At 39.0% G+C, this 26,121-nt stretch overlaps 2 protein-coding genes and 1 long non-coding RNA gene across 28 annotated transcripts in view; 2 read left to right on the top strand and 1 right to left on the bottom strand.

The window, feature by feature from the left end:
• Positions 1-404: 404 nt before the first annotated feature.
• LOC149270934 (uncharacterized) lies at positions 405-2,009 on the top strand. Its single transcript, XR_016268733.1, has 3 exons — positions 405-1,056; positions 1,126-1,477; positions 1,696-2,009. It is a non-coding gene; the product is annotated as an uncharacterized LOC149270934 (long non-coding RNA).
• A 5,697-nt stretch (positions 2,010-7,706) lies between these two features.
• On the top strand, positions 7,707-11,520 carry cas (castor zinc finger transcription factor). 2 transcript variants are annotated; one of them, XM_018001111.2, is made up of 5 exons: positions 7,708-8,255; positions 8,562-8,836; positions 9,431-10,121; positions 10,199-10,614; positions 10,683-11,520. In XM_018001111.2, the coding sequence occupies exons 1-5, from the start codon at positions 7,967-7,969 to the stop codon at positions 11,091-11,093; spliced, it is 2,082 nt and encodes a 693-aa protein (XP_017856600.2). In that variant the 5' UTR covers positions 7,708-7,966; the 3' UTR covers positions 11,094-11,520. The 2 variants fall into 2 exon arrangements, with proteins under 2 accessions (XP_017856599.2, XP_017856600.2); XM_018001110.2 differs by having other exon boundaries at positions 7,707-8,836.
• Positions 11,521-12,193: 673 nt separating this feature from the next.
• The window catches only part of plx (PTB_TBC1D1_like and TBC domain-containing protein plx), a 29,967-nt gene continuing 16,039 nt past the window's right edge, over positions 12,194-26,121 (bottom strand). For 13 of the 25 annotated variants that reach the window (XM_089472005.1, XM_089471931.1, XM_089471936.1 and 10 more), the window contains 8 exons: positions 18,980-19,072; positions 16,840-17,561; positions 16,588-16,746; positions 15,486-16,373; positions 15,263-15,405; positions 14,610-15,202; positions 13,978-14,547; positions 12,194-13,917 (listed from right to left, as the gene is read on the bottom strand). In XM_089472005.1, the coding sequence (XP_089328131.1) occupies positions 12,877-13,917; positions 13,978-14,547; positions 14,610-15,202; positions 15,263-15,405; positions 15,486-16,373; positions 16,588-16,746; positions 16,840-17,561; positions 18,980-19,072 (4,209 nt within the window). In that variant the 3' untranslated portion in view covers positions 12,194-12,876. The other 12 variants (XM_018000434.2, XM_089472049.1, XM_089472034.1 and 9 more) reach the window with 11 other exon arrangements.

The raw sequence follows: 26,121 nt of genomic DNA, 5'->3' as shown, positions 1-26,121 counted from the left end.
CAAATGGCAATCACCTTATATCAACTTAACTTACGTTTTAATTGATTCCAAAACCAGTTCAAATTTTCATCATGAATTTTATCCAGCAAAATATGCGATTCAATTGTCATATTAGGTGACTGCTGTTAGCGCTCCTTTCGACACCCAATTTGCATAAATTGTGTAAGTCATTAGCAAACAGCTGTTAGCCACGAAATTACCTTGCCTTGTCTTAACAACTCGCGTTGCCAGGCGAAAGATCGAATTTTAACTCAACTTATCTTGTCTAAATTAAGTTAAAAGTTTGACTTTTACTATATCTCCATTCAACAGATATATTTATTTGATATCGGCTTACAATTTAAAATGAAATTTGTAATTGCTATATAAAAGTTTTCAAAACTTACAAATTGTAGTTATAAGAACTTGTAGTCTAGTTATCTGTTTTTATACTATTGATAGAATAATTGTTAATTTCTTCTTCTTTTGCTTTATTCCATGCTGACCTTAGTTTTTGCCTTTCATTTTGCCGATTGGGTTCCTCTGTGTCTGACAATTTTATCTCTCCTATTTCGTTTTGACAAAAACGTAAGCAAGCTGAAATCAAAATTGTGAAAAACAACAAAAAAAAAAAAAAAAAAAAAAAAAAAGGAGAAAATAAACGTGCTTCAAACATGATATCCTGTTGTATATGATCGTTGTGTCGGCGTTGTGTGGCTCATTGCGCAACTGCCAAAACGGCGAGGATTTTTCCATAGAAAACAGAAATTCATTTGTATTGAAAATGTTCAAAAAATATAAAATAGAGAAAACCAATCCTCCCTCAATTGGAAGCCAAGCTCCTAACAAGATGTTTCCCAACGAACTATTTGTCTAAGCATGCGGGGTAATCCTTTTTTGTAAGGACACGTCTGTGTTTGTGCGTAATTGAAAGGATTGCGTTGTAAAAAATAGGGAGAAAATGTGGAACAAATATCTTGGCGTACGCGTATCTCCGGCTGGTACGCAATTTTCAGGAAAGGGACTGCGGAATAGCAGCTGAATATGATCAATATGAACCTGAGGAACTGCAGAAATGTATGTTTGTTGAGATGATGTAATAAGATTATAGTTTCATATTTTCCTTTCACATTTTTTGCGTTAAAGTTGCCGTAGAGTTCAGAGAACTTTACCAGCTGACCTAAACGACCAAGGAAATTTGTTAAGGGTTGCTAGCAAATTCATCAAACTTTTTCTTGTCAAAAACCCTTTCGATGCTCAATCAGTCTTCACACTTTTGAGGACCTCCATAAGTTATCGAATTCATGCAATTTCTAGTAAATAAACATATTATCTAAGTAACTTAGAAATGATATATTATGTACTTGTCGACCTCAGCTTTCAAACATGAACACATAACTTTAAACGAAATCAATCACAGCATATAACATATATATGCATATTTAATAAATTGTGTAAGCATACAATAAGAGCTTGTTACACGAAATTTGGAAAAATTGTAAGTTCATGTAAAATCATAACTTTAGGCCATAACTCTTATTTAAATCTTTTATAATAAAAATTTAAATTAAGAGTTACGATTTGATTTTTTGTAAAAATTGATCTGTAATAATTATTTTTGATGTTTATAAATTAATTTAATTTTTATAATTAAGAATATATTTTATTAATTACTCAAAAAATAATTCTAATTTTTTTAATTTTGTAAATTTGTAGCTAGTATGGACTCAGGTGTTATTCTGTAGAGATTCCAGGTGTAAAATATAAATGTGACTGAACTTTATGGGGTGTGCCATACCTTCATCTTCATTTGCTTGTTACATCCATTTCCAGGGTATACAAAATAAAATAGTTGCTGATTGGCTAAACTATTGGATTGCACTCCACGACATCATTAATTTTAATATTGTCATTACTTTTACGGAAAACCCTATCAAAAAATTTTCAATTTGTCTTGGAAAATGTGAAAGAAACTCGTGGGAAAGTTTTTGTGAGCGTAACTTGAAGCCTTACTAATCATTTCTCGCCAACTTTGATAAAATAGGAAAAATCATCAATCAAATTGGACAGTCGTTGAAAAGAGAAATCTTATGAAAAATTATTTTTCCAAAATTGTGTAGATTTGCGCTTGTTTTTGCTGACTGCCGAGAAAGTTTTCAAGGAAATTTTTAACTATTAGTTTTAAAATTATTTTTTCAATATATTTAAGAATAAAAACAAATAATAAAAAAAAAGATATGGAAACCTATTTTTACAACCCACCGATGGGCTACATTATTAATAAATTATGTAAATTTTTTCCATGCGGACCTGATGCCGAAAAACATTTAACAAATATTTGCATAATTTTGGCATTGCCGACTCTTTATAGAGGTGCCAGTCAGCCGGCTGGCTGTCGGAAGCCAGTGTTATGCAAATTGACCTGTGACGAGGGAGGAGGAGGGTTACCTAGTTCGGCTCACCCTGCATACGCACACCGTGTGGAACTTAATGCAAATATGTAAAAATAAAAAAAAAGTGAATGGAAACGCACATCGATTGACGAAGGGACCAACTGCAATCGATTGATTTCGTATACCTAGGAAAGGCCTCGACCGAGAGAGGAATATGAATTGGAACTCTCTGCCGGTTGATTACTTGGTTGGCGAATTGAGATTGAAGTGGATTTATCAATTGTTACCATAATTGAGTGACATGGTAAGGAGAAAGGCCAACTAGCTATGATCTGCATACCTATGTATGGGCCTAGCTATTGATTACAAAAAAGGTTACACGGAAAATCGCAACCCAGCAACTGAACCACTGGAGCAAATCTGCATGAAAATAGTCACAAAAGCCCAAACATATAATACAACCGATATGAGTGTAGCCCAGCAATGTTTTAATTTGTATTTCTGTTTGAATTTCCATTTGTGATTTTATTTTAGTGTTCTGTAAATTTAAATATATCAGAAAGAGATTCTGAGGGAGATAGATAGTGAAAGATAGAGAGAGAGAGTGTGTGTGCGTGCTCCGTATTCAGTTTAAAATGTTTCCAAATGAGAAACTTTTGTGTTTAGGCTTTTGTCTGTCAATCTGAGTATAAATTGCATTGCTCATATAACGACAAATATTATTTCAGTGTATATATTCCTGAATAGGCTCTGAATTAGCATTACATTAGGGAATCATCTAACTCTGAAATTAGGTACAATGTTTTAATTAGTAAAGAATGGAGTGAAGAGCATGTCAAAAATATAAATGCTCAAAAGCCCACTGTGATCCCAGTAATCCGAGTACATTTTTATGAAATCTTAACTTAGATTATTTTTAAATCATATATATAATATAGATAAACGTGAGAAAAATGACGCAAACTAATTACGAAAATAATCTGTGGCATCTTGGTTCTTTTGCTCACAAATTATGTTAAAACGTAAACAAAAATGTTTGAATATTCAAACAGAGGGGTGCTCTATGAGAAAGCGGGCTTGGGACTCACTTAACTGCTAGGGGATAACCTTTCTCAAATGCATTGATATTTTTCCCGTTTTTTGTGATCCTTTGTTTTGGGATGCGTTTCGCCACAGATTTATTGCTTCAACTGAATCTTTTAACGTTTATCTTCGAAAAAAGAGCGATTCCTTAGACCGAGACGACATTTCTTTGCATATATTCTTTGGTATTTATGGATTTGACGAAAGAATTCTTAAAGTACTCTGTGTGGTCAACATCATTGAACCTTGGCAAATAGATTTTGCGTTGCTTTGCATTAGCGTTTGAGCATGGTGATGAGTAATGGCATCCCAATGGTTTTTGCTTAGGGACGTCGTTCACGGCTTCGTCAATTATAATGAAAATGTGCGAAGTGTTGTCCATCTTGCTTTTTAAAGTGCTAAGCATTTCGTAAGGGAAGCGAAGGGAACACGATGACCATCTGAGTAACCACTACGACACTGGACACGCGTCGTAGCCATTAAATCATTTAATGCTGGTTAAGGTCAGGAACCAGTTAAGTTAAGAGATGGGCCGGCTAATGATCAAGAGGGCAGAAAAGGGTTGGTCAGTATAGTGGTCAGTTGAGCTCAATGCAGAGCACGCGAAATTCGAATTCCAAAATGCTGTCACATCTAGAATAAATTGTGTCCGTAGCCCTGAGTCTCAAAAAGATTGCCCTCCGAATCTTTAAAGAAATGTTCGTTAATTTGAGAACATGAACGGATCCAAGTTTTTCAGCAAAATGGCTGACCTCTAAGACAGAGCTCAAAAGCTAAGTAGTAAGTTGTAAACAATACTGTCAAGCATATTAGAATTGGGATAGACAAAATGTCAAGATAATTAGAATCCATGACCGCAAGTAAACTCGTTGAGCCGCCATTGCCGTACGCTTCAGCGCGGGCATTGATGTTCAAATGCAACCCCAGGACTAGAAGCAACTGTCAGGACCCATCACCTAGCGATGCTGTTGCTGTAGTTGACCAGATCTCGCAATGGACCGTCATATGCCATATTCCTCAAAGGGGTTCGCCCTTTTTATAGCTGAAATTTTCTTCGCGGCCTTTCGAAAAATTAATGCGAGTGTCCAAACCGGTTTTTCCGTGTGAGATTACATCCATTTGAATTCGTGGCCATCAGTTCGGTCCGGTTTTCAGGCAAGGAAGTCGTTGTTTTCAGCGACCCTTCAACCCTTTTGTTGTCGAAAGAGGATGCGCAAAAACAACTTAAATTGCAGCTTTCGCTCCATTGTGTTTGGCCTAGATTAGATGGGAAATACGAATCTCAAGTTTTTTTATTTCATCTTCTACGCGTAATATTTAAATAACCGTTACGAAAATTGTCCGAGGTACCTAATGCTGTTAAGCATCAACGCTTGCTGCTGACCACCGTAATGTGTCCGAATTATCCTGCCACGCGAGCAAAGGATGACCACAGTACTATAATTTGTACACCCTTGAAAAAACCTGTTACATAGCTTGACCAGTAATAACAGGCGACGCGTGCGCGTAATATCCTTTAAGAACCTTAACACGCGCTGGTCATTGGTCAAACAGCGGTTACCTGCCTCATCCCTCATTGCCCAATCCACTCCTTAGAGATAATCGGCCACTTTGAGCTGCCTTTCTGGATTGTTGTCCAAGTTGTTCGCGTGTCCTTTTTAACGAAATTAAGATCTAAGTATCATTCACAACCTCAGCAGGCATTCATGACCGAGGCAAAGTCGAGGGTCAACGAAATTGAGCAAACAAAGCATCTTCATGCAAAATTTGGCAACGAAAATATTGAAATGATCAGAGTAAGAGCTCAAACTGAAGGTCTCTATATCTATTTGCAGGGGTAAGAATTGAGGCAATAAATCTGTGGCTAAATGCTTCTCAAAACAAAGAATCACAAAAAGGAAGAAAATAGGCAAAATATCGATGCATTTGGGATAACTTATCTCTGAGGTCTTAAGTGCGTACCAAGCCCATTTCCTCATGAAGCACCCCTCTTTGAATATTCCAACATTTTTGTTTACGTTTTAGCATAAATTGTGAGCAAAGGACAAAAGGAAGGCGCAGGCAATTGTCGTAATTAGGTAAATCATTTTCATCTTTTCTTTTTCTCACGTTATACAGATATAAATAGTATGTATATAAGATATGTATAAATAGTACATATATATATAAGATAAGATACACTTTACTTATGAGATAAAATTCTCTTTACAATTGATCGATTCTGAATCACTTCATTTCCTTCCTCACTATGTAAAATATGTCATACAGTTTAATTGGTAAAGTAATCAATTCTATAATACCTATTTGTAGAAACTGCGGCAGAGACGCAAAGACAAAAGCCAAGTGGTCTCATTTGTAGCTGGAACACACTTTCTTTATTTCTGACAGAAATTCGGCTCCGATATTTGTCTGTATGTTATTATGTTTAGTCTACGTTTTATACGTAGCTTTCCTGCATTTGCGTAGTTGCAATTTTTCATGGATTCTTTTTTGTGATCAAAAGCCGGTCAGAGACCGTATGTATGCAAATCATAGTAAGGACTGGCCGCTTGGCCTATCTTATATCCATGTCACTCAATTATGCCAACAATTCGTAAATCCGCTTCCATCTCCATTCGCCAACCAAGTGACAAACCATAAAGGAGTTCCAATTCAAATTCAAATTCAATCCAAAATCGAAATCAATCGGTGTTTGTAGTTCAACTTCCGCCCCTCCGCCAATCGATTTGCTTGGCAAGGGATTGCCCTTGCTCTTCCATTCACTCATATTTTACTAATTTGCATACATTTTCACACGACGCGCGTGCGCTGGATGATGAGGTAGAGGCAAGGTTACCCTCCTCCTCGCTCGACGTTCGACACAGGTCGATTTGCATAACACTGACTGCTCGCTGGTATTGATCCTGTTCTTGTTTCTCTCTTTGTCATGCCGGCTGCCTGTTCGCCCGCTCTTGCTGGAGGCTGAATCACTGCGTCTGCGCCAAAATTATGCAAATCCCTCTGCATGCCAATATTTTACAACAATAATTTATGCGAACTACACCGAAAAGGATTCTCTGTGCGCATGCACAACGGATGTTACATGTCGTTTCGTTTGACGACCTTTTGCTAACGGTTTACTCTTGTTTCGCATTTTCGCAACGTTTTTTAATATGCAAATTTTTTTGCCGTTGCCTATGAAAACTTTTGCCATTTTAATTGTGTTTTTTTCGTGATTGTAATGCAGATTTTCTTCTTCGTTTGTAATTTAAAATATTTTATTTTTTGCATTTGAATGGCATTTCGATGCGAATTGCAGCTGTACGAAGAGTACTGCGCGCGTTTTCTGAGCCGTTCCCTAATTTTGATCGAATTGTAAAATCTTTTTAATAAATACAGGCTTTTATTTCATTGACTGTTGAATTTTATAGAATGTGAGAACCAAATCTGCCATGGACATGCCTACGTCCGATACTATTTTATATTCCTGTTTTGCACACCTATAAACCAAGTTACTAGGTACAATACTCTATTGCACTATGCTATATACATTATAAAATATTGTTTATTTGTTTAATCAGTTATTTATTTCATTAAATACAGGTAGTAAGGATAAAGCATGGTATAGCAAGAAGTTTATTTATATTGAAAAATAAATTTGAATGTTTGCTCCATAACTTAGTATAGGACCCGTAAAATTGGCAATTTTGTGAACTAGTAATATAATAGACTTCATTCAATAAATTACCCACTATTCTAATTTTTGCGACATTACATATTAAATATCATTGTTATGGAATTTGATCAAAACTCTCATTTTATTTTCATTGGATTTTACTTTACTCTACCATGGGAATTATTTTATTTCAATCTCAAATGAGAAATGTTCTCCTCTTATGGCATTCTTTTACATACATATCTCCAGAGGGGAAATTCCTCAACGACCGTTGGTGCTTGCAGTGACATATTTTTACCTAAAAAACTCGTTTTTTTCTTTGAAAATGTGCATTAATGCTGGCATTTTATTGGTCGGCATCAAAAAACAGCAGCAAACTCCAGCACAGTCGGACAACGACCATGGCTTCTTTTCCACGCAATTTTCACACAACAGATCCCAAGATAGACTAAGGGTTGCCCGCTCTTAGCCACCACCGGGTTGGCAACGTTACAAGGCTTGCCGTTTTTTAAGAGAGTGCTAGATCGGGGAGAGCCCAAAAGCGAGCAGTAGATCAGTTTTTTAAGAGAATCTCATGTTTTTTAAGCACAATTGAGAGAGGGTTGTTGCTGGACACTTTTACAAAATTTTTGCTATATTAGCGAGCAGTCGCGGAAGAGTTGAAACAGTTTGAGCTGAGCAGCTGAACTTCAAGTATCGCCATAGAAGTGCCACCAGTGTCTCTGATCGTGCTCAGCATCGAAAAAGCGTGCAATGAAAAATCTGAAAAAGTCTTGTAAATCGAGAACTTTTTAAGAAAAGAAAAGAAAAATCCACTTAATTCTGTGCTGTGCTACCAACATAAAGTGATAACAAAATGTCCAATCAAATGGAATTCATGATGCAGCTTTATATGATGAACTTGTTGCAACAACAACAACAGCAGCAGCAGCAGCAACAACAGCAACCGCAGCCACTGCAACAACAACTGTTGTCCAGCTTACTACACACACAGAAAGAGGATATCAGCAGCAGCACTTGCCTGCAACAACAGCAACAGCAAGAGCAACAGCAGCAACAGCAGTATCAGCACAAGACAAGAACGCAAAAACGAACAAATTCGCAAAACTCGAACTGTAGTAGTAGCCGTAGTTGTAGTCCCAATAGTAATTTGAATGCTTTGTCACCACAACAATATGATCAACATGCTACAACACTAACAACTCCCTCAACACCTAACAACAATACGAACACAAACCCAGGTTTGGCTTACCAGTTGCCGCAAATGTTGCTGCAAACATTACCTCTTTCTTTGCCTCCACTAACGCGTTTTATGCTGCAACAACAACAACAGCAGCAGCAGCAGCAACAATTGCTGACAACGGCGCCAACAACCCTGTTACTAACCCCCAACACGCCCAGCTCTCTGAAAAGTGAGCAGCTTACCAATAACTTTTTGCAATCCTCCACAGTGACATCGACGCCAAATGATCAAGCAGCAGCAACATTTGCAACTGCAGCAGCAGCAGCTACTAATGTCCTTTCGGCAGTCAACGTCAAGTCTGAGCAGGATTTCGAAGATGAGGATGACAAACCACTGTCTGCCTTGAACAGTTGCCACTCCTCGGAGTTAATCAGCACCAACGATGCGAGCACCAGTGTCAGCACCGAGAAGCTGCTACAGATATCGGGCATACAACCGCTGGAGAGTACGAGCGCCACTGACAGCAACGACTCACCCAGCATGGTAAGTGTTAATTGATTGTAGTTTTTAAGAGTTCGGAAAGGATCTCTCTATAATTATTATTTTTATAACCCATAGCGCATAAATATTAATATTTACTAATGCCATTAGTGCTATCATTTAAGGCATAAATCTCCGTCTAATCATATTATTACTGATTCAATTCCGAGTCTATAAAAGCACATACTATTGCTTAATCATTAATGCTGAACCTTAGCTTTCGATTACTGACATAGATATAATTTGGTTTGGACATCTTTATTTCTAAATAAATACTCAATTCTCTTCTTGCCCTTCTGGTGTGAGATGTGTACTTTTTGTATGCATTTTATAAACTCCCACGCTGTCTGTAATTCGAGCGTGCTGTGTTGATAAAAATAAGCTAAATGAAACTTTGTAGCACTTGCATGCTTAATGTAAACAACAACGCCGCAATTCCAAGGAATACAAACAGCTGCTGTGTGGACAGCGCGTGGGCCTCGGCCTGCGCCCTGCAGCTGGCTGTTGCTGCTGGGCATCGGCACCGAGCAGTCTGATTTTTAGAAATATGTATTATGATTATTTAGTAATTCGTCGTCTCTGTTCTATGAAATGCAGTACACACCCGTTAAGCAGCCAGCGGACTCATCGTACAATGTCGTCACCAACATCGAAAATGAGAGCACTTTGAGCACGCCTCAGGGACAGAACAATTCGATGCTGACGCCGCCGCCATCGAGCGATCAGGGCAGGGGCATTGTCAGTCTGACCACAGCCAGCAGTCTGGATGCGTTTCTGCAGAACGAGGAGAATCTAAAGAATCTCCGCAAGGTATCCTCGTATTTAGAATGTGAGAATACACTCTGTCGGCAGGAGGCGTTGCGTGACCATTTCCACTGTTACGATGAGCCCTGCCAGGGAAAAATTCTCAGCAAGAAGGATGACATCATACGACATCTGAAGTGGCACAAGAAGCGCAAGGAGAGCCTCAAACTGGGGTTTGCCCGTTTCTCCTCCGCGGATGATTGTGCGCCCTCATATGGCGATGGATGCATCTACAACTGGAAGCAGACGCACTATCATTGTGTCTATGAGCACTGCCCCAAGGTTTATGTGAGTACTAGCGATGTGCAGATGCATGCCAACTTCCATCGCAAGGACTCGGAGATTGTGAACGAGGGCTTTCGACGCTTTCGTGCCCACGAAAATTGTCGCATCACGGATTGCCCCTTCTATGGCAAGAAGATATCACACTATCACTGCTGTCGTGAGGGCTGCAACCACACTTTCAAGAATAAGGCCGATATGGGTAAGACATGATTCAGATATATCAAAGAAAATGCGTCTTATGTATACTTGTATCTTTTTTCTATTTTGGTTCAAAAGACAAGCACAAGACGTATCATTTGAAAGATTACCAGCTGACGCAGGATGGCTTCAAGAAGATACTGAAAACAGAACAGTGTCCTTTCGATTCCTGCAAGTTCTCCACGGTCTGCAATCACATTCATTGCGTGCGTGAGAACTGCAACTATATCTTGCATTCGAGCAGCCAAATGATTAGTCACAAGCGCAAGCATGACCGCCAGGACGGCGAACAGGCGTATCAGCACATTAAGTCTAAACAGGACGACAATGTGTCGGAGGACAGAACCTCGCAGGAATCCACACCGGCTCCATCCAGTATGGCCGTTAGCCAGCCTGCCTATGCGAACAGCAATAGTTCAACCTCGACGCCACTCTCCTCCTTATCTGCGGAGCACTTCCTGGCACGCAAACGTGGTCGGCCGCCCAAGAAAATTGTAGGTCCATTCATGGTATTCTGTTAATCTGTATCGTTTTACTGATGACATTCTTTACTCTCTTGCAGCAACTGCCCGCAGATGTTGAGCAGTCAGAGGCAAAGCGAGTCAAGCTGGATGATCCGGGCAACAATCCGGCGCAGCCGGTTTCAACGGGTCCCTTGCAGACTTCAGTCAACAGCAATATGCTAAGCAGTGCGCTCTTCCCTAATTTTATGCCCAGCTTTACAGCAGGTGCCGCAGATGCCACGGCGCCAAATTTCCAGCTAACACATTTAATGGCTCTTTTCCAGCTACAGAATCCGCTTTTCTATCAGAATCTGTACCCAGGTGCGGCGGCTGCCAATATGGGCGCCGTGCCACAAAATCAGTCCATATTCAACAATTTGGCAGCCTTCGGCGCCGCAGCTGCTGCAGCAGCAGCGAGCGTGCATCAGCCGAAGAATGAGTTTAGCATTAAGCCAGAGTTCAAAGAGTAATTGGCAAAGTCGTTAGCACTTAACAGATTTCAGAAACAATAAAATTTCGGGAATATATGTATATATCTAGGTAGAATTAGTTACATAGGAGACTGATTGAATAGGAGAATTTCGCGATTAGACAGGCTTTAAGCAGGAATTTTAGCCAAGGAGTTCCGAATAACCTTTGACATGGCCAGGACGTGGCGTTCCCATCCCATTTCCCCTACAAAAGCCAACTCAGCTACATTTTAACTAGGGCATAAGCCCAACAAAATGTTGCTGAATTCGCTTTTGTTAATATGTGTTCCCTTTTTAACAAGATTTCTGCTTTTTACAGTTACTGAACAAAATAAATAAAATTTGAATTTAGTTTAACTAATTACTGTGATGTTTTGCATAGACCCAAAAATATGTTATCAATGTAAAAAATGTATTTTAAGCTATAGTGTTTCCGAAGCTTAGGAAATTTTTTTCAAATCAATGAAATGCATTACATAGATTTGTGATACTTTAATAAAATGAAATGAAATTAATTAAAAAAAAAAATAGATTTAAATATTGCACAGTAGAAAAATTCCACAGTTATAATACTTTCCAACAGGAAATTAAACTATTTAAATAAAATTAAATTTCCAAATATAGAAGTCTTTCACATATATATTTATATCTCTACTAGTAAAGTTTAGCTTCAACTGTAAATTTATATTTCGCCATAAAATAAAAAACATTTTGTATACCGATTAATAATTGCTATTCCATTTATTACTGTTTGGTTTCTTTAAGTCATTGGCGGAACACAAAATTAATTTTAGAAGAGCTCTGGACGCAATAAGAAAAAAAAAAAAAAAAAAAAAAAAAAAAAAACATCCAGCTAAGCAACTTACTCATCAACGAAGCGTGTATCCATTTTTTCATATATAATTTCTTGATTTCGTTCTTTTATTCGCACATAACAACGTATATTTAAGCAATCAATATAGTTAAGTCGAAGAGCAGGAAGAGAGTTCGAAATGTACATAGCTACTATAGTGAACACATACACTCAAGAGTTATTGGAATTTTTTAAATATGCTGTTAGATGTTTGGGATTTTTGCCGTTTATAAGCAAATGCAAATAATATAATCATAAAAACAAGCATTTATTTCTTTATAGAAATTTAAGCACGTCTGTAATAATTAATTGACTAAAACTAAAAAAACATTAAATTAAACAAGTAAAGCTATTTAAACTCGACACACATTAAGTAAATATGAATTAAGAAAAACCTAAACACGCTATAGAGACCGAGAGTACTAAACAATAGGCTTATAATCATCCATATATATAGGTGATGATATATGGGACCTAAACATCCATTTGATTTACAATTTACGCTATCCAAAATCTATATATAATGGTTGTTGCAAAAGCATTTGTCCAATTACATGTATAAGTAATATATAAATATATAGAGCTCATATATATATATATATATATATATATATATATATATATATATATATATATATATATATAGAGCTCATATATATATTTGTATATACATATATATTTATGTATATAAGGTTTAGGTCATTTCGGGAGCGATATAACTATTACATATTTATTTATGGCAACCATTTGTGCGCAACCTGCAAAATAATTAAATTTCTTTTAGCATTTGTAGTTTTCTTTTTTGTATTGCATCTAAGCCGCAACTGAGGTTAACTGTTAAGCTTCATTTGTTTTCGTGAGGCATCTAAGCTGCTTAGGGATGGGTTTTCGGTAGAGGCCACGCAGCATCTTGTCCATCAATCAGAAGCGTTAACTGCGACCGGTGGCCGCTGCTGTTGGACCTGTTGTTGGTATCTCAAGCTCCACCGTTGGATCTGCGCTGCTCGGCGGCACGCCTGCCAGTGTAATCGCTCGCATATGATGTATGGGGCGTATGGACTTCAGCTGAGTGGTGCCCTTGAAACGAACATTAACATCGCCGCCCACCATACTAAGTGGATGCATGCCCGGTTCAGGCTCCCTGCCATCCTGCACACCCATGGCAGCAGTTGTGGTTAAGATTTGTTCGATTGGTGCCACTGTAGGAGCTGTTGTAATTGCAATGGCACCATAGCTCTGCCGCGTGGCTAACGGCGAAAGCGCTGTGGGCGTGGTCTTATACCCCATGCGACTAAAGATGCTTCCAGCACTGCTGTTGCTAATGGCGCTGTTGCTGCTTGCCGTACTGGGTGGACTCAGTGGTGTGCCAACACCCGAGTCCACCTCTAATGGACTTTTCATATTAGCTACAAACTTATCGACATGTTCCGGCAGCTTTAAATCATCTAGTTTCGTTTGCATCACGCTTCTTGCATTGGTATTGTCCAGCAGCCGATTGGGACGCGTTGGTGGTGTTGGCGAGACAGAATTATTATGGAATTCGGGATGGCCATTACTGTGTGTGTTACGCTGCTGCTGCAGTTGTTGTTGCTGGTGGCGCAGTTGCTCAAAAAAAGGTGTCTTCTCCTTCTTCTGCTTTTGGGGCGAACCATGTTCGTCTTTTTCGCTCAGCTCTTCGAGCACCTTTAGTGGAAACCCCAAGTGGCTATTGACCGAAACGGATTTTCCAATTTTACGCTCGGCAAAGATGGGCTTGCGTCGCTGTCGCTCCAGGTCATCTAGTTGCTGCAGCATTCGTCTCACCTCACTGGGCAATTCTAATTCCGGATTGTACTCCACCAGTTGCCCAATGTATCGGCCCAGGGTTTGTATTGTCAGTTCCAGCGACTGCACCTGTGTTTGCAGTGTCGATATTTGCGTTTGCTGTGAAGAACGCGTCATCTCCAGCTGTGCAATGGATGATTGAGCGAACTGAAAGGGCAAAAGACTATTAATACTTTACAAAAATTAATTACAATTTCAGGTACTCACCTGCAGCTGCTGCTCAAGATGCTGATTTAGCGACTTCTCTCTATTCAACAGATCCAGATGATGGTTTGTTGTAGTTATTTCCTCCTGCAACACGTTGTACTCCACATTGTACTCCGCTAGCTGCTTGCCAATGTCCAGCGAAAACACAATTTTTATAATTTGCTCCATGCAGTGTTCCTCAATTTTAGGCACCATCGATTTCAAATAATCCATTATCTCCTCAAAATTATTGCGTGCCAGTAGCTGTTCGTTGTGCACAGTGAGCAACGCAATAGCAAACTTAAAAATAACATCAGAGGACTCAAGGAAAACCAAATCAAAAACACGCGCTACAAAGCCCAATGGAAACTGTGAACTGAATACGGTAAGAATCCACGGCGCTGCATATAAAGTGGGCGAAACATCGTTCTGATCCAGCCACATATACAGATCGGGCAGATGATCCTTGACCAGACGGGACAGCTGATACAGCTGCAGCTGAAACTTTTTCATATCTGGCAGGTATTTGGTACGCATGTTGCGACAAAACATTAGGTGCTTCAGCAACTGAAAAGCGCTGGCTTCATCGCACTGGGTGACAAGAGTAAATATTAGTATATTATATAAAGAGACTTCATTAAGAATCTACGCACATGTAACAATAGCACACCACAAATAAATCCGAGACCTTGACAGTATCCCAATTCTGGATCAAGTATGGAGTATGCCTTCAGCAGATTAAACAGCGACAATTGACCTAGCCCAAGGGGATCCTTGTAAAATTGATGATTGGGAAAAGTGCGCCCCAGGTCAATAAATATCGCATGCTGATGTTCGGTCAACTGTTTAAGCAGCGTATGATACGGTGTGTTATAGTTTGGAAATCGTTTCGTATCCACTGGCGCCATGTTCATCGAATACTGTTCGGCCAAAAACGTCCACACGTCACCACGCTTTGACCGTGGCACTCCAGTACGTATAGCATGGCGCAGTACTTTGGGATCCTTTTTGTTGCCAATTTGCATAGAGTTTCGCTCAATGATTTGCTCCCAGCGTTCAATCAGCTGCTTGTCGCATGGTACAATCTCCTCATAGTCAAGCTTGATGCGCTTTAGCTCGTTCTCATTCTGGCGTGCCTGCAGCATGGCATTCTCCGTTTCCATGCGGTTCAGCATAATTGTCTGTCTAATAGCCGTGCGCCACAGCTCTCGCAGCTCGGCTGCATCGCGTTTGCCACGCTTTACAGCTGTAAAAGAATATCAGAATATCAGATTGAAAAGTGGACAATTTTTAAGACCGGACTAACGTTTGCGCATGGGCGACAGAAATTCGGTGGGCGTCTCGTTATCCAAAGCCTTGGACGGAGTAACTACACTGTTCAGTATAGCCTGTCGCCATGACCCCTGATGTGTCTCAGCGTCCTTAGGACTGTTACCCACTTTAATGAAGCTGCGAGCAAGGACTCTTATTAATTATACGACCTTCTCAAGCTTATAGTGTTCAAGTTGACATAGCTCGGATTTACTTACATGTCCATCATTGGGCTTTTAAGGTGATCAGCACTTGGTTTATTGCTGGGGCTGGCGCCTACAGTGCTCGCTCGAGATCTGAAGTTCGGGAGCGAGCTGTCGGTGCCCTGTTGCTCTGCAGATCCTTCACGTATTTCGTGCAAATTGTGTGTTGGAAGAGATATGTCGTCCTTGGAGGGTTTTCGTTTGAGCAGGTTATCAAATGAGTTTGTCAGCGATCGTTTCGCCTTCATGAAGATGGTGCTGCCGCCCAAATACTGATTAAGAAATTCAGAACGGTTCTCAGCGGTATCATGAACATGTCGTTGCTGCCGCGACTCGCAATGTGCCCGTAACAGCATCATGAGGAACTGGTTCTGTTCAGAGACAGAGCAGTTTGTCTTCTCAGATCCATAGTACTTGGCGCAAACCATATCGTACTCATCAGCGCTCAGCGTGGCAATGTGACGCCAAATGGCGGTCTGCGTTTTCTTTTCGGAAAGCCCCTCCACATCGGTGCAGAGCTTATGATACCAGAGCATTGGGCAATGCTCGCAGCTGAAGATCTGGGTCTCATGTTTCTTCTTTTGCTCGGCGCAGGTATCAAAGGCTTGGGCAATGGCGGCTACGATGTCATCACACACGTGCTCTGACTGGCACTTAAACACATAGCCAATGTAGCCTTCGCTGTTCAGCTCACGGCAGATGATGCCGAAGTGATCCACCGCTTTCTGGCCGTGCACACAGCTGGCCACATCTTTGAAGTCCTTGTAGAGCAACACCTGCTTGCGATCCGGTGAGATGAGTCTCAAGTCGCTGCGACCCACCAAGAAGACCATCGTGCGATTCTGTTCAGCATAGGGTGGTATGCAACCCTGCGAAGCAGAACGATCTCTCATCTTGGGGATACTGTAATACGAATTTAAAGCAGAAGATAAGCTAGGTATCTATTTGATATGTGTATATTTGGAAAGCAAGCAAGCCATGAAAATGTATGGACAAATATAACGAAACAATAAACATAGGCAAACAAATACTATCAGGCAACAGAATTCGATGTCCGGGAAGGGTAATTTAATAGCCAACTTAATATGCGAGCGCTTTGGGCTAGGACGCCACTTACTTCTCCATCGTGTAGTGTGGATGCAATTGATTAGAGCCAGCTACTGCTGCGGATGTTCCCAACCCCGAATTCTCATCCTGCTCTTTTGATTCTGTGGGTTGTTTGTCTAATGTGGCATTGGATGCCTCCTGTTGCTGACTAGAATCCTCCACCACGCTGCTTACATTTTTTATAGATTTACAATCAGTTTTTAGTCATGGTAAAATGGGTACAAAAGCTACAGATTATAATTGCTTAATCAGCTACACTTACACCTGTTTTTGGCCCAGCTCCAGTTGGCTATGACCGCGCTGCAAGGCGCGTTTAGCTGGCGATTTATTCTCTTTGTTGGAGTCTAATGGCTGTGCAATTGCATCCACTTCGGCGCCCGTCAACTGGAGTTCGACCTGTGGCTTGGGCAATGCTTCTATCTCCTCCTCGTCCTCCTCCTTCAGCTCGTGGCTTTTTAAAGTTCCGCCTCCACTCTTAGCTTCAATTCCAACGCCACCTTCACTATTCAGAGACATCTTGCGATTTTGCATGATTCGCAAACGTTGCGCATCGTATGCCTTAAATTTGGGCAGGGCGTCGTCAATAAAGGTGTTGGGGACTCGCTTCTGTGAGACGCGTATCTTGCCCACATACATGACCTCAAAGAAGTGTGTGTGATTCGGCGAAATGTCCGCCAGCAGCGATAGATTACTTTGTGCCGACGTGGATGTGGGAATGTTTACAGTGCCCGATGAGTTGCTCAGCCCATGAGTGTAGGACTTTGATGATTTCATTTGGGAGCTTATTAGATTGGGACTAGCATCGTGTTGGGCACTACGCATCGCCTCGCTCATCTTTAAATTTGTCGCCGGCGTGGCATGTATCCCATTCAGTGAACCATGGGCGCTGCCGCTAGCTCCAGCAATCAATGTTTGTGGTATGCTGCCCACCGAGCCGCCAAGCGTGTGCGCCGGGTCACGCATTTGATGCATCAGCTCTGCCATCTGCAAGCACGCACAGAAATAAAAGGGTGTAAGAGATTTAGTGCTACGTTGGCACCTACAGGCGAACATGCTATAAGTATAAAAACAACAAGCTGCATACTCAAAACTCAACACCTCCATAACTCCCGCTGGCATTTCCCTCAACCCTTTCAAACTGGAGTGAGTAAATGATTGTTTGGTGAATTTTTAGCTTTGGTTCTAACCACTTTCCAGTTTGTTATCCCATTTAGTCTATTGACCTTTGCCCTTATATTTTACTGTTTTCGTGGCTATCGCATTCAACAAGTAAACGCAATCTATTTCTTGAAATTTTTAATATGTACTCCACTTGACGTTCCAAGATGAAGACTGATATAATTTTTCACTGAAATATGTATTTTTTAATGATAGTTAAATTGCTTAAATAAAGGGGAGCGGAGTTAAACTTACATTAATTACATTTTAAACGAGCATTCAGTAGTATTAAAGATTATTAATAACGTATATTTAGGTCAAATATAATTTAGATGGATGACTTAAATGTAAATATTTCTAGTAATGCTAGTGTTATTTAATCTACCCAGATTATTAGAAAAGTTTTGAAATTTGGAACTAGCCCTTGTCTTTCCAATATTTAGCTATTTAGTATTGACTAATGAATGATTAATTAAGAAATTTATATGAAAATTTCGATGATTTATAGTCCATTAAAAATAAACAAAAGCAAAATAATTGTTGAAATTAACATATACTCAGTATGTGGACAGTACGGTATACAGTAGAATCCGGCTATAACGACGCTCAAGAGACTGTCGTTATAACCGGAAGACGCTATAACAGTGTAAGTTTGCCCATATAAGTGTGCCAGTCGACCAGAATTTTCGTCGCAATAATCGTACGGCCGCTATAAGCGAAGTCGTTATAACCCGATTCTACTGTATCGGGGTTATAAATATATCAATTAAACTGAATATGTGGTTTGCCGAATATCAATAACGTTTTATTATTTGTGTTTATATAAATGAAAATAAACTCTAAAATTTTCTATAGTTATTTTGGAAAATTTTTATAAATGAATTGAATATAAGTGTGCCAGTCGACCAGAATTTTCGTCGCAATAATCGTACGGCCGCTATAAGCGAAGTCGTTAGAACCCGATTCTACTGTATCGGGGTTATAAATATATCAATTAAACTGAATATGTGGTTTGCCGAATATCAATAACGTTTTATTATTTGTGTTTATATAAATGAAAATAAACTCTAAAATTTTCTATAGTTATTTTGGAAAATTTTTATAAATGAATTTCCAAATTTCAATTTTATTGGTATGATTAGTACAGAGCTGCAGTATGTATGTACACGGCTATGTACACTTTATTCGACCACATATATATTTCATTATCATGTTCACTATTAAAGTACAGACATCGAGCCTACCTTTCCTCTCAAACATTTGAGCAATGCATCGTAGTGGTCGCAGTATATGAATAGAATGAGGCTTCCAATCCAACAGCTGTTCACTGCGTATTGCTGAGAGAGCAAGAGACAGAGAAAGAGATACATGAAGCGAGAGAGAGAGGATAGAGAGAGAGAGAAAGAAAGGAGTCAGAGGCAGAGGAGAGAGAGAGAGAGGAGCGATAAAGAGACCCTGCTCATTTCTGCGCTCCGATCTGTTAGACGGTCTGTGGCTCAATTGTGCGGCATTGAAAAGCTGCCAAAGAATCAGTGAAAACCTAAATAGTGCAAGAAGCTAAAGTCCAATGCCAGTGCATAGTGCAGTCGTTAAGAAGATGCACTCTGTTTGTGTGAGATACTTTAACTGCAATTGGATGTTATTGCCAGGTCATTTATCAGGACTTTTGGGCAAAAGCAGTGTACCAATATACACATTTAAATTACGCTACTTCTTTGGCTACCCGCATCGAGATAAATTTATATGCACACATACATACATAGTATATGTGCATATTCTTTTTGTTTGTTTTAGGTTCTGTCTCTGCTTTGTCTATAAGAAGCTGATCAGTGATCACCCGCTGGTCGAGTGATCATGACGTCATTTCTGCAGACCATACAAATTCACATATCTTCGAATATTCTGCCAGATGTACATATGTACATATATAAACACAGTTTACACATATACGTAGCAAATAGTTGTTTTTATATTCATTCACGAAAATGAAATGAGTATATTGGTTTTGTGCATGTCGGTCTTGGTGTCCGCCCGTCTGCCCGTTTGTCAGTATAAACGTAATTTTTTTCAGCGCTATTGAAGCTAGAGACTTAAAATTTGGAACACAAACTCGCGTATATTATTTTGTTACGCCTTTTTGCGTGGCATATAAAAAAAATACCCTGTAATTTTCACATTTTTTGATCGCAAGCATCCAAATTTTGCAGTTACGTTACCTTCAACTCGTTCTATGATCTGTCTAGTAGGTGCCTACAGTATTAGAGCTAGAAACTCAAAACTTATATATATATATATATATATATATATATATATATATATATATATATATATATATATATATATATATATATATATATATATATATATTTATATATACCCTGAGCCCATTTCTTACTTGTTTTTTATTTGCTTTGGATGTTGTAATAAGTATTCAAAAATAAAATTATAAATAACAGATCAATCATTCTGATATTTACTCAAAGATTTGCTTTATCATCTGCTTTCCTGATGTATTGTGCATGAATTGAGTGTATAGAAGGGCTTGCAATATAAGCAAAGAATTGTCACATATTTTATATTTACTCATAATTGTTTGCAAAGCATTTCACAGGAATTCAATACAACGTCACGTTCGCATCGTGTTTTGCCCTGCTTTTATATTTTTATATCTACGTGCTTCTAAATTTTTGTCTGTGTTCAATTGAAAATAACAACATGTCGTTAATTTGGCCGAAATATTTTAAGCTAAAATCAACAGTATTAAATTATTTATTTTGACAAGCTCCAAAAAGCCCATGTGCACCATTGTAACGCTTGCTACCAATAATATCGTTTAAAACTTAACAGGTATGGGGATTACTTGCAGAGATCTGATTATAGAGCTCAAATATTTTTATTTTAAGAGCAATGCAAAATTACATGTTTTAGTTTCCCTGGACATACCGGGTATAATGATTTGATATAATTTATTTATTTAATTATGATATTCAAAATGTTTTATAAATGAAGTGCATTCGTTTGTGAATTACACTTCCCTGCAAGGTTCAGGAACTTTCCTCTGTCAAACACTCCCCACAGAGACAATATAAAAGCAATTTAATCCAAAAGTAATTCATGAACAGAAATCGATAAAGATGCTTTAATAGATATGTGTAAATATATATATATATATATATATATATATATATATATATTTATATTTATATTGATTCTAAATGTTTCGATTTATACGGACTTTATGTGAAGAAATTAAAAAGGGCTTTAATTAAATTTAATATGCGTCTCTAATGCTCATTCTAAACTATAGTTTTAAGCATAAATATTCCGGCTCGCTGTTCAACAATCTAGTTCGTTTGTTTTTTATACCCTGAAAATGGGAAATCAGAGTATAAATGGTTTTTTGAAAAGTATGTAACAGGCAGAAGGAATCATCGCCGACCCCATAAAGTATATATATTCTTGATCAGTACGACGAACTGAGTCGATATAGCCCTCTACTGTATACGCAGTATATCACATTTTTTCGATAACTCATCTAACTAACTTTTTTATCGAGAATAATCGAAAAATGGATTTTGTTTTTTCAGCCTAATTTGAGCACTTTTCGACCTGGAGACTTCAGATTTACTGGATACCAAGATTTACACATTTTGGATACCACGCCCCCTTCGCCCCAAATTTGTAAAAAACGTATTTCAAGTACTAGAGACTTGTGCTTTGGAATGTACACACATTCTAACCATATGATCACGCTCTGAAAGTTTCATAAATTTAGTTTTACTATAAGAGAAATTATTCAACTATTCAAGTATAATTTCTCATAATATTTCCCACACTGCAGCGCAGCCCAAGCGCTGTCGTTGCTAACTGCGCAGTCAGCAGAGCGCGTGATATACGTGCGTGTCGATGCGTGTGTGCATAAAAGAAGTGAAATTGAGTAGAATATCAACTTAGAGGGTTCAGGGTATCTCCTAGTCGAGCAGTCTCGACTCGAGCGTTACTTGTTTTTTTTTTTTTTCAGAAAATGTTAGACGTTGTTTTGAATTGGGAAGTACTAAGTTCAAACTGAAACAATCGCTTTTTAATGATCCTCAATAAACCAGTATATTAACTACTAGTATAAAATGTTAAGCTAATTGAAGTTTCAGTTAACTACCACTAATTTACATACGTGCATTGAGACGTACATACATATATAAAAGCCAGTAAAACAATATTTTACAAAATTAAAAATTTATTTTATACATATAAATCAATTTTGTGTAAAAGATGTATATATATATATATATATATATATATATATATATATATATATATATATAAATATATATATATATATAATGCGGTTTAACTTAGACTGGAATGATCAACTATTATAAGGGAGCACCAATTAAAGTTGAATAGAAGTGCAGTACGGGAAGTTACTAGTTTTCTCGTTCATAGTTAGGCCAATCCTAAATACTGTAATTAGTTGAACTGTGGGGTAAATACGGAGAACAATCGCTGCATGCAAAAAGTGAGATTATGCATTACATAAGGTAAAAACAATATATAAAACAATGCACAGTAAACAAGCAAGTAGAAAAACAAAGTGAAATTACAAAGCAAAAGGAATTGCACAACGGCACAAGTAATTTCGAATTGAGCATATCAATAAACAAAGCAAAAAGCAATCAAATCTACTCAAGGCACACAACATTGAAATTGAAATCAATTTATAGAGTTGGCATTTATAGACCCGGAGATCTTGTACATACGGTACGGCTCTTATTCAGCACAGATGCATCACTGACGGAGGCCGTCAGGATTGTGTCCCGATGAAATGGCACCGTAAACATGTTGTTCTATTATCAATCGTAATTGTGTTGACTATTATTCTTTTAGATTTGTTGCCTTTATGGTTGCTGCTGCAGTTACGAAACTTACTATTGGCGCGAGTGCCCCAGGGCCCGTTGCCACTTTGGAGATTTTCACTTATTTTCACTTGTTATTTTTAAATGGCACACTATAAGTTTTCCATTTTGAAACTGTACGTTTTTTTATTTTCACTAAAACTTTTCTTTAATGTCTTTCAATCGTGGATGCGACCGCAAATTAAAAATATTAAATTCTATATATATTTATTTTTTTTTTAATTATTGTATTTTCTTTATATATATAAAAATAATAAAGTATATTAATTTTATTATTATTATTATTACTATTATTATACCCTGAACCCATTTTCAATGGGAAATCAGGGTATAATGGTTTTGTTGAAATGTATGTAACAGGGAGAAGGAGGCGTGGCAGACCCCACAAAGTATATATATTCTTGATCAGGGCGACGAGCTGAGTTGATTTGGCCCTGTTCGTCTGTCTGTCCGTCTGTCCGTATGTATGAACGCGTCGATTTCAGAAGATATAAGAGCTAGAGACTTCAATTTTTTTTTAAATGTCCGTAATTACAGCGCGGATATCAAATTTATCATTAAAAATCGATAACTCATCTCGATCTTTTTTTATCGATAAAAACCCTTATCGAAAACCAGTTATAAAATTATATCTTCTACACCTATATTGCTAGAGTCTCCAAATTTTTAATGTATGCTTATATGCAATTTATACAATTTCGGTTTTTGTTAAAATTTACCCCCTCACCATCACTTTTGTAAAAAGCGTATTTCAAATACTAGAGACTTTTGCTTTGGCAATTACATGCATATCCATATTATAATCATAATCTGAAAGTGAAGATCGTACGTCCACAAAAAAAGTTATTAAGCAATTAAGTTCTCATAGTAAGCGCTCACTGCCGCCCATGCGTGTTTATGCTTGTGTGTGTATATGTATGTAAATGTTTGTGTATGTGTGTGTATGTGTGTAGTTATGTATGCCTGTGTGTGCGTGCGTGTGTGTGTGTGTGTGTATGTGTGTAGTTATGTATGCCTGAGTGTGCGTGCGTGTGTGTGTGTGTGTGTATGTATGTATGCCTGTGTGTGCGTGTGTGTGTGTGTGCGTGTTTCTTGTGTAAGCTGAAAGACGCGAAAAATTATTGAAATAGCTATTACTCTAAGGGTTCAGGCGATCTCATAGTCGAGCAGTCTCGACTAGAGCTTTCTTACTTGTTATTATTATTATTATTATTATTATTATAATTATTATTATAATTATAATTATTATTATAATTATTATTATTATTATTATTATTATTATTATTATTATTATTATTATTATTATTATTATGGTGGGATGGGGTTACGAAAACAAGGCAACGCTACGTTGCTCGTCTAGAGACTTTCAATAGCAATCCTTGTCACTGGTAATTCAAGTTGACACACAGCCTCCACGATCGGCCCCACTGGATAGCGATTGGGCAGCCGACCAATCGTGAACTAATGTGTGCAGCGACTTTAGAAGAAATAGAAAGATAGAACTTACTAAAGTGAAATCTTTGACCGACCCCTGACTTCGAAAAATACACGATTTCTGAAATGTTTGCCCCTGGGCTGACAGCTGTCGCATTCTAGGACCTCAGTAAGCAGGAGTGACATCCTGCGGAAATGGCTCCTAGGTCAATGCTGCAGCTGCCTCCGTCCCGTTAAAACCCTGGCAGGCCTCCAAGTACGTTCGAAGATCGTCACCAACTGATTTTTCATTGGTGGTACAGGTTTAAGTTGATATATATCCTTAATTTGTGCAAGATCCTGGCTCTGAACATTGGCTCCCATAAGGACCAAAGTCAACCCTCGCATGGCCTCCCTGCTATGCACAGATAACCATGAGGATTGTTTGAGTAACTGTACACCCGATCTAAGATAGCGGCTTGGAGTCGGGACCCCTTAAAATGGAATTTAGAAAGACCCCAACAACCAAAAAAACAATCAGTGGAACACCACTGGAAGAGAGCGAGGCCCGTTTCACGGACCCACGGCTGGGCTTTGGCAAAAGCTCAAAAATGCAAAGGAGCCCTGTAGCGCAGGCGCCAAGAAGTGTGGAGGAAACTCCAAAAACCGCTGCCGCTGAAGTAGGTGTCCCAAACACTGTTGCAGAGGCGGTAATCTCTCCAAGGCATGAGTACATGTTGAAACTCCGGGCCGAGGAAGAGGATGCCATTCTAAAATGTCGCCAGGCGCTGCGGCGCATAAAGACCGCTGTCGCTAAACAAAAAAACATCAGTCTGGATGTTAAAAGCGGGGTATCCGACCTAGACGAACTACTCGATATCCTAGGACACTGTAGGAACTCCTGGAAGAAACTGGAAGCTGAAGCAACTAAGCAGAAGCAATTAGAGCCAGCAGCAGAGGCACGGATCTTGGAAACGGTGGAAACACCCACCATTCAAAAGAGACAAGCCCCTAGCCCCCTAGAGTCTGAGTCCGGCAAAAAACTTTGCAAGGGACAACAGAACTTGTGGCAAAAAGTCACCAGAAAAGGGACTTTGAAACAAAGAGCGGAAAAGACTACTTCGGCACCCGCAGAAAAGCCGAAAGTAGTAAAACAACCAGCAAAAAAAGAGAAGAAGAAACCTCCCCGTTCAGAAGCAGTCCTCATAAAACCTGAAAGTGGACAAAGCTACGTAGATGTTTTACGAAACATACGCAGCACAATCCAACAGGACGAAAAGGCAAACGTGAGAGGCATAAGGAAAACCCGATCCGGGGCACTCCTTGTAGAACTGAGCAGAGGGGAAAAGTTACATCCAGAACTAGTTGAAAAACTAAAGGCTACCGTTAAAAAAACAGCCACGGTAGCCGAGTTAAAGCCTACAGCGACAGTGGAGATCCGAGATCTAGACTCACTAACTGTAGAGTCTGAGGTGGCTGAGGCAGTGCGACAAGTCCTTGATAACTCATCAGTGGACTTGCGCATAAAAGTCACTGCCCCAAACAGTCGAGAGCAAGTAAGGGCCTTTGTAACTTTAGAAAGCCAATTAGCGGAGACGTTGCTGAGCTCAGACATTAAAATTGGTTTTGTCAGGGCTAGGCCCAGGATGTGTCAACCCATCCGCAGATGCTACAGATGCTTCGGGGTCGGCCATCTGCAGACCAACTGCACAGGACCGGACAGAAGTGGTGGTGGCATCTGCATTAGATGTGGTGAATCAGGTCACAAGATGAAAGACTGCAAAAAACCACCAAAATGCTGCATTTGCACGGATGCGGGGCGTACTTCTGTCGATCACATGCCGGGATCGCAGAAATGCCCAAGCACACGACAAACTACAGCAAAATGTTGAAAATTCTCCAAGGTAATCTACACCGGAGCAAAACGGCAGATGCACTTTTGACACAGATAGTAGCAGAACATGCTATAGATGTAGTGATCATCAGTGAGCAATATAAGCGAAAAGAGAACGGAGTTTGGTTAGAGGACGACACCAAGACTGCGGCCATATGGATCCCCA

The sequence above is a fragment of the Drosophila arizonae genome, chromosome 2 (assembly GCF_054131065.1).
Source record: "Drosophila arizonae isolate 15081-1271.41 chromosome 2, UAZ_ARI_1.0, whole genome shotgun sequence".
NCBI classification, from domain to species: domain Eukaryota; kingdom Metazoa; phylum Arthropoda; class Insecta; order Diptera; family Drosophilidae; genus Drosophila; species Drosophila arizonae.
The sequence above is the reverse complement of the archived record's forward strand: the minus strand, read 5'-3'. Positions and strand labels throughout refer to the sequence as shown.

Coding starts and splice junctions, on each gene's coding strand:
- cas (XM_018001110.2), top strand. CDS start 7,967: ATGTCCAATCAAATGGAATTCATGATGCAGCTTTATATGATGAACTTG. Junction 10,122..10,198: donor CAAGAATAAGGCCGATATGG/GTAAGACATGAT, acceptor TTGGTTCAAAAG/ACAAGCACAAGACGTATCAT. Junction 10,615..10,682: donor GTCGGCCGCCCAAGAAAATT/GTAGGTCCATTC, acceptor ACTCTCTTGCAG/CAACTGCCCGCAGATGTTGA.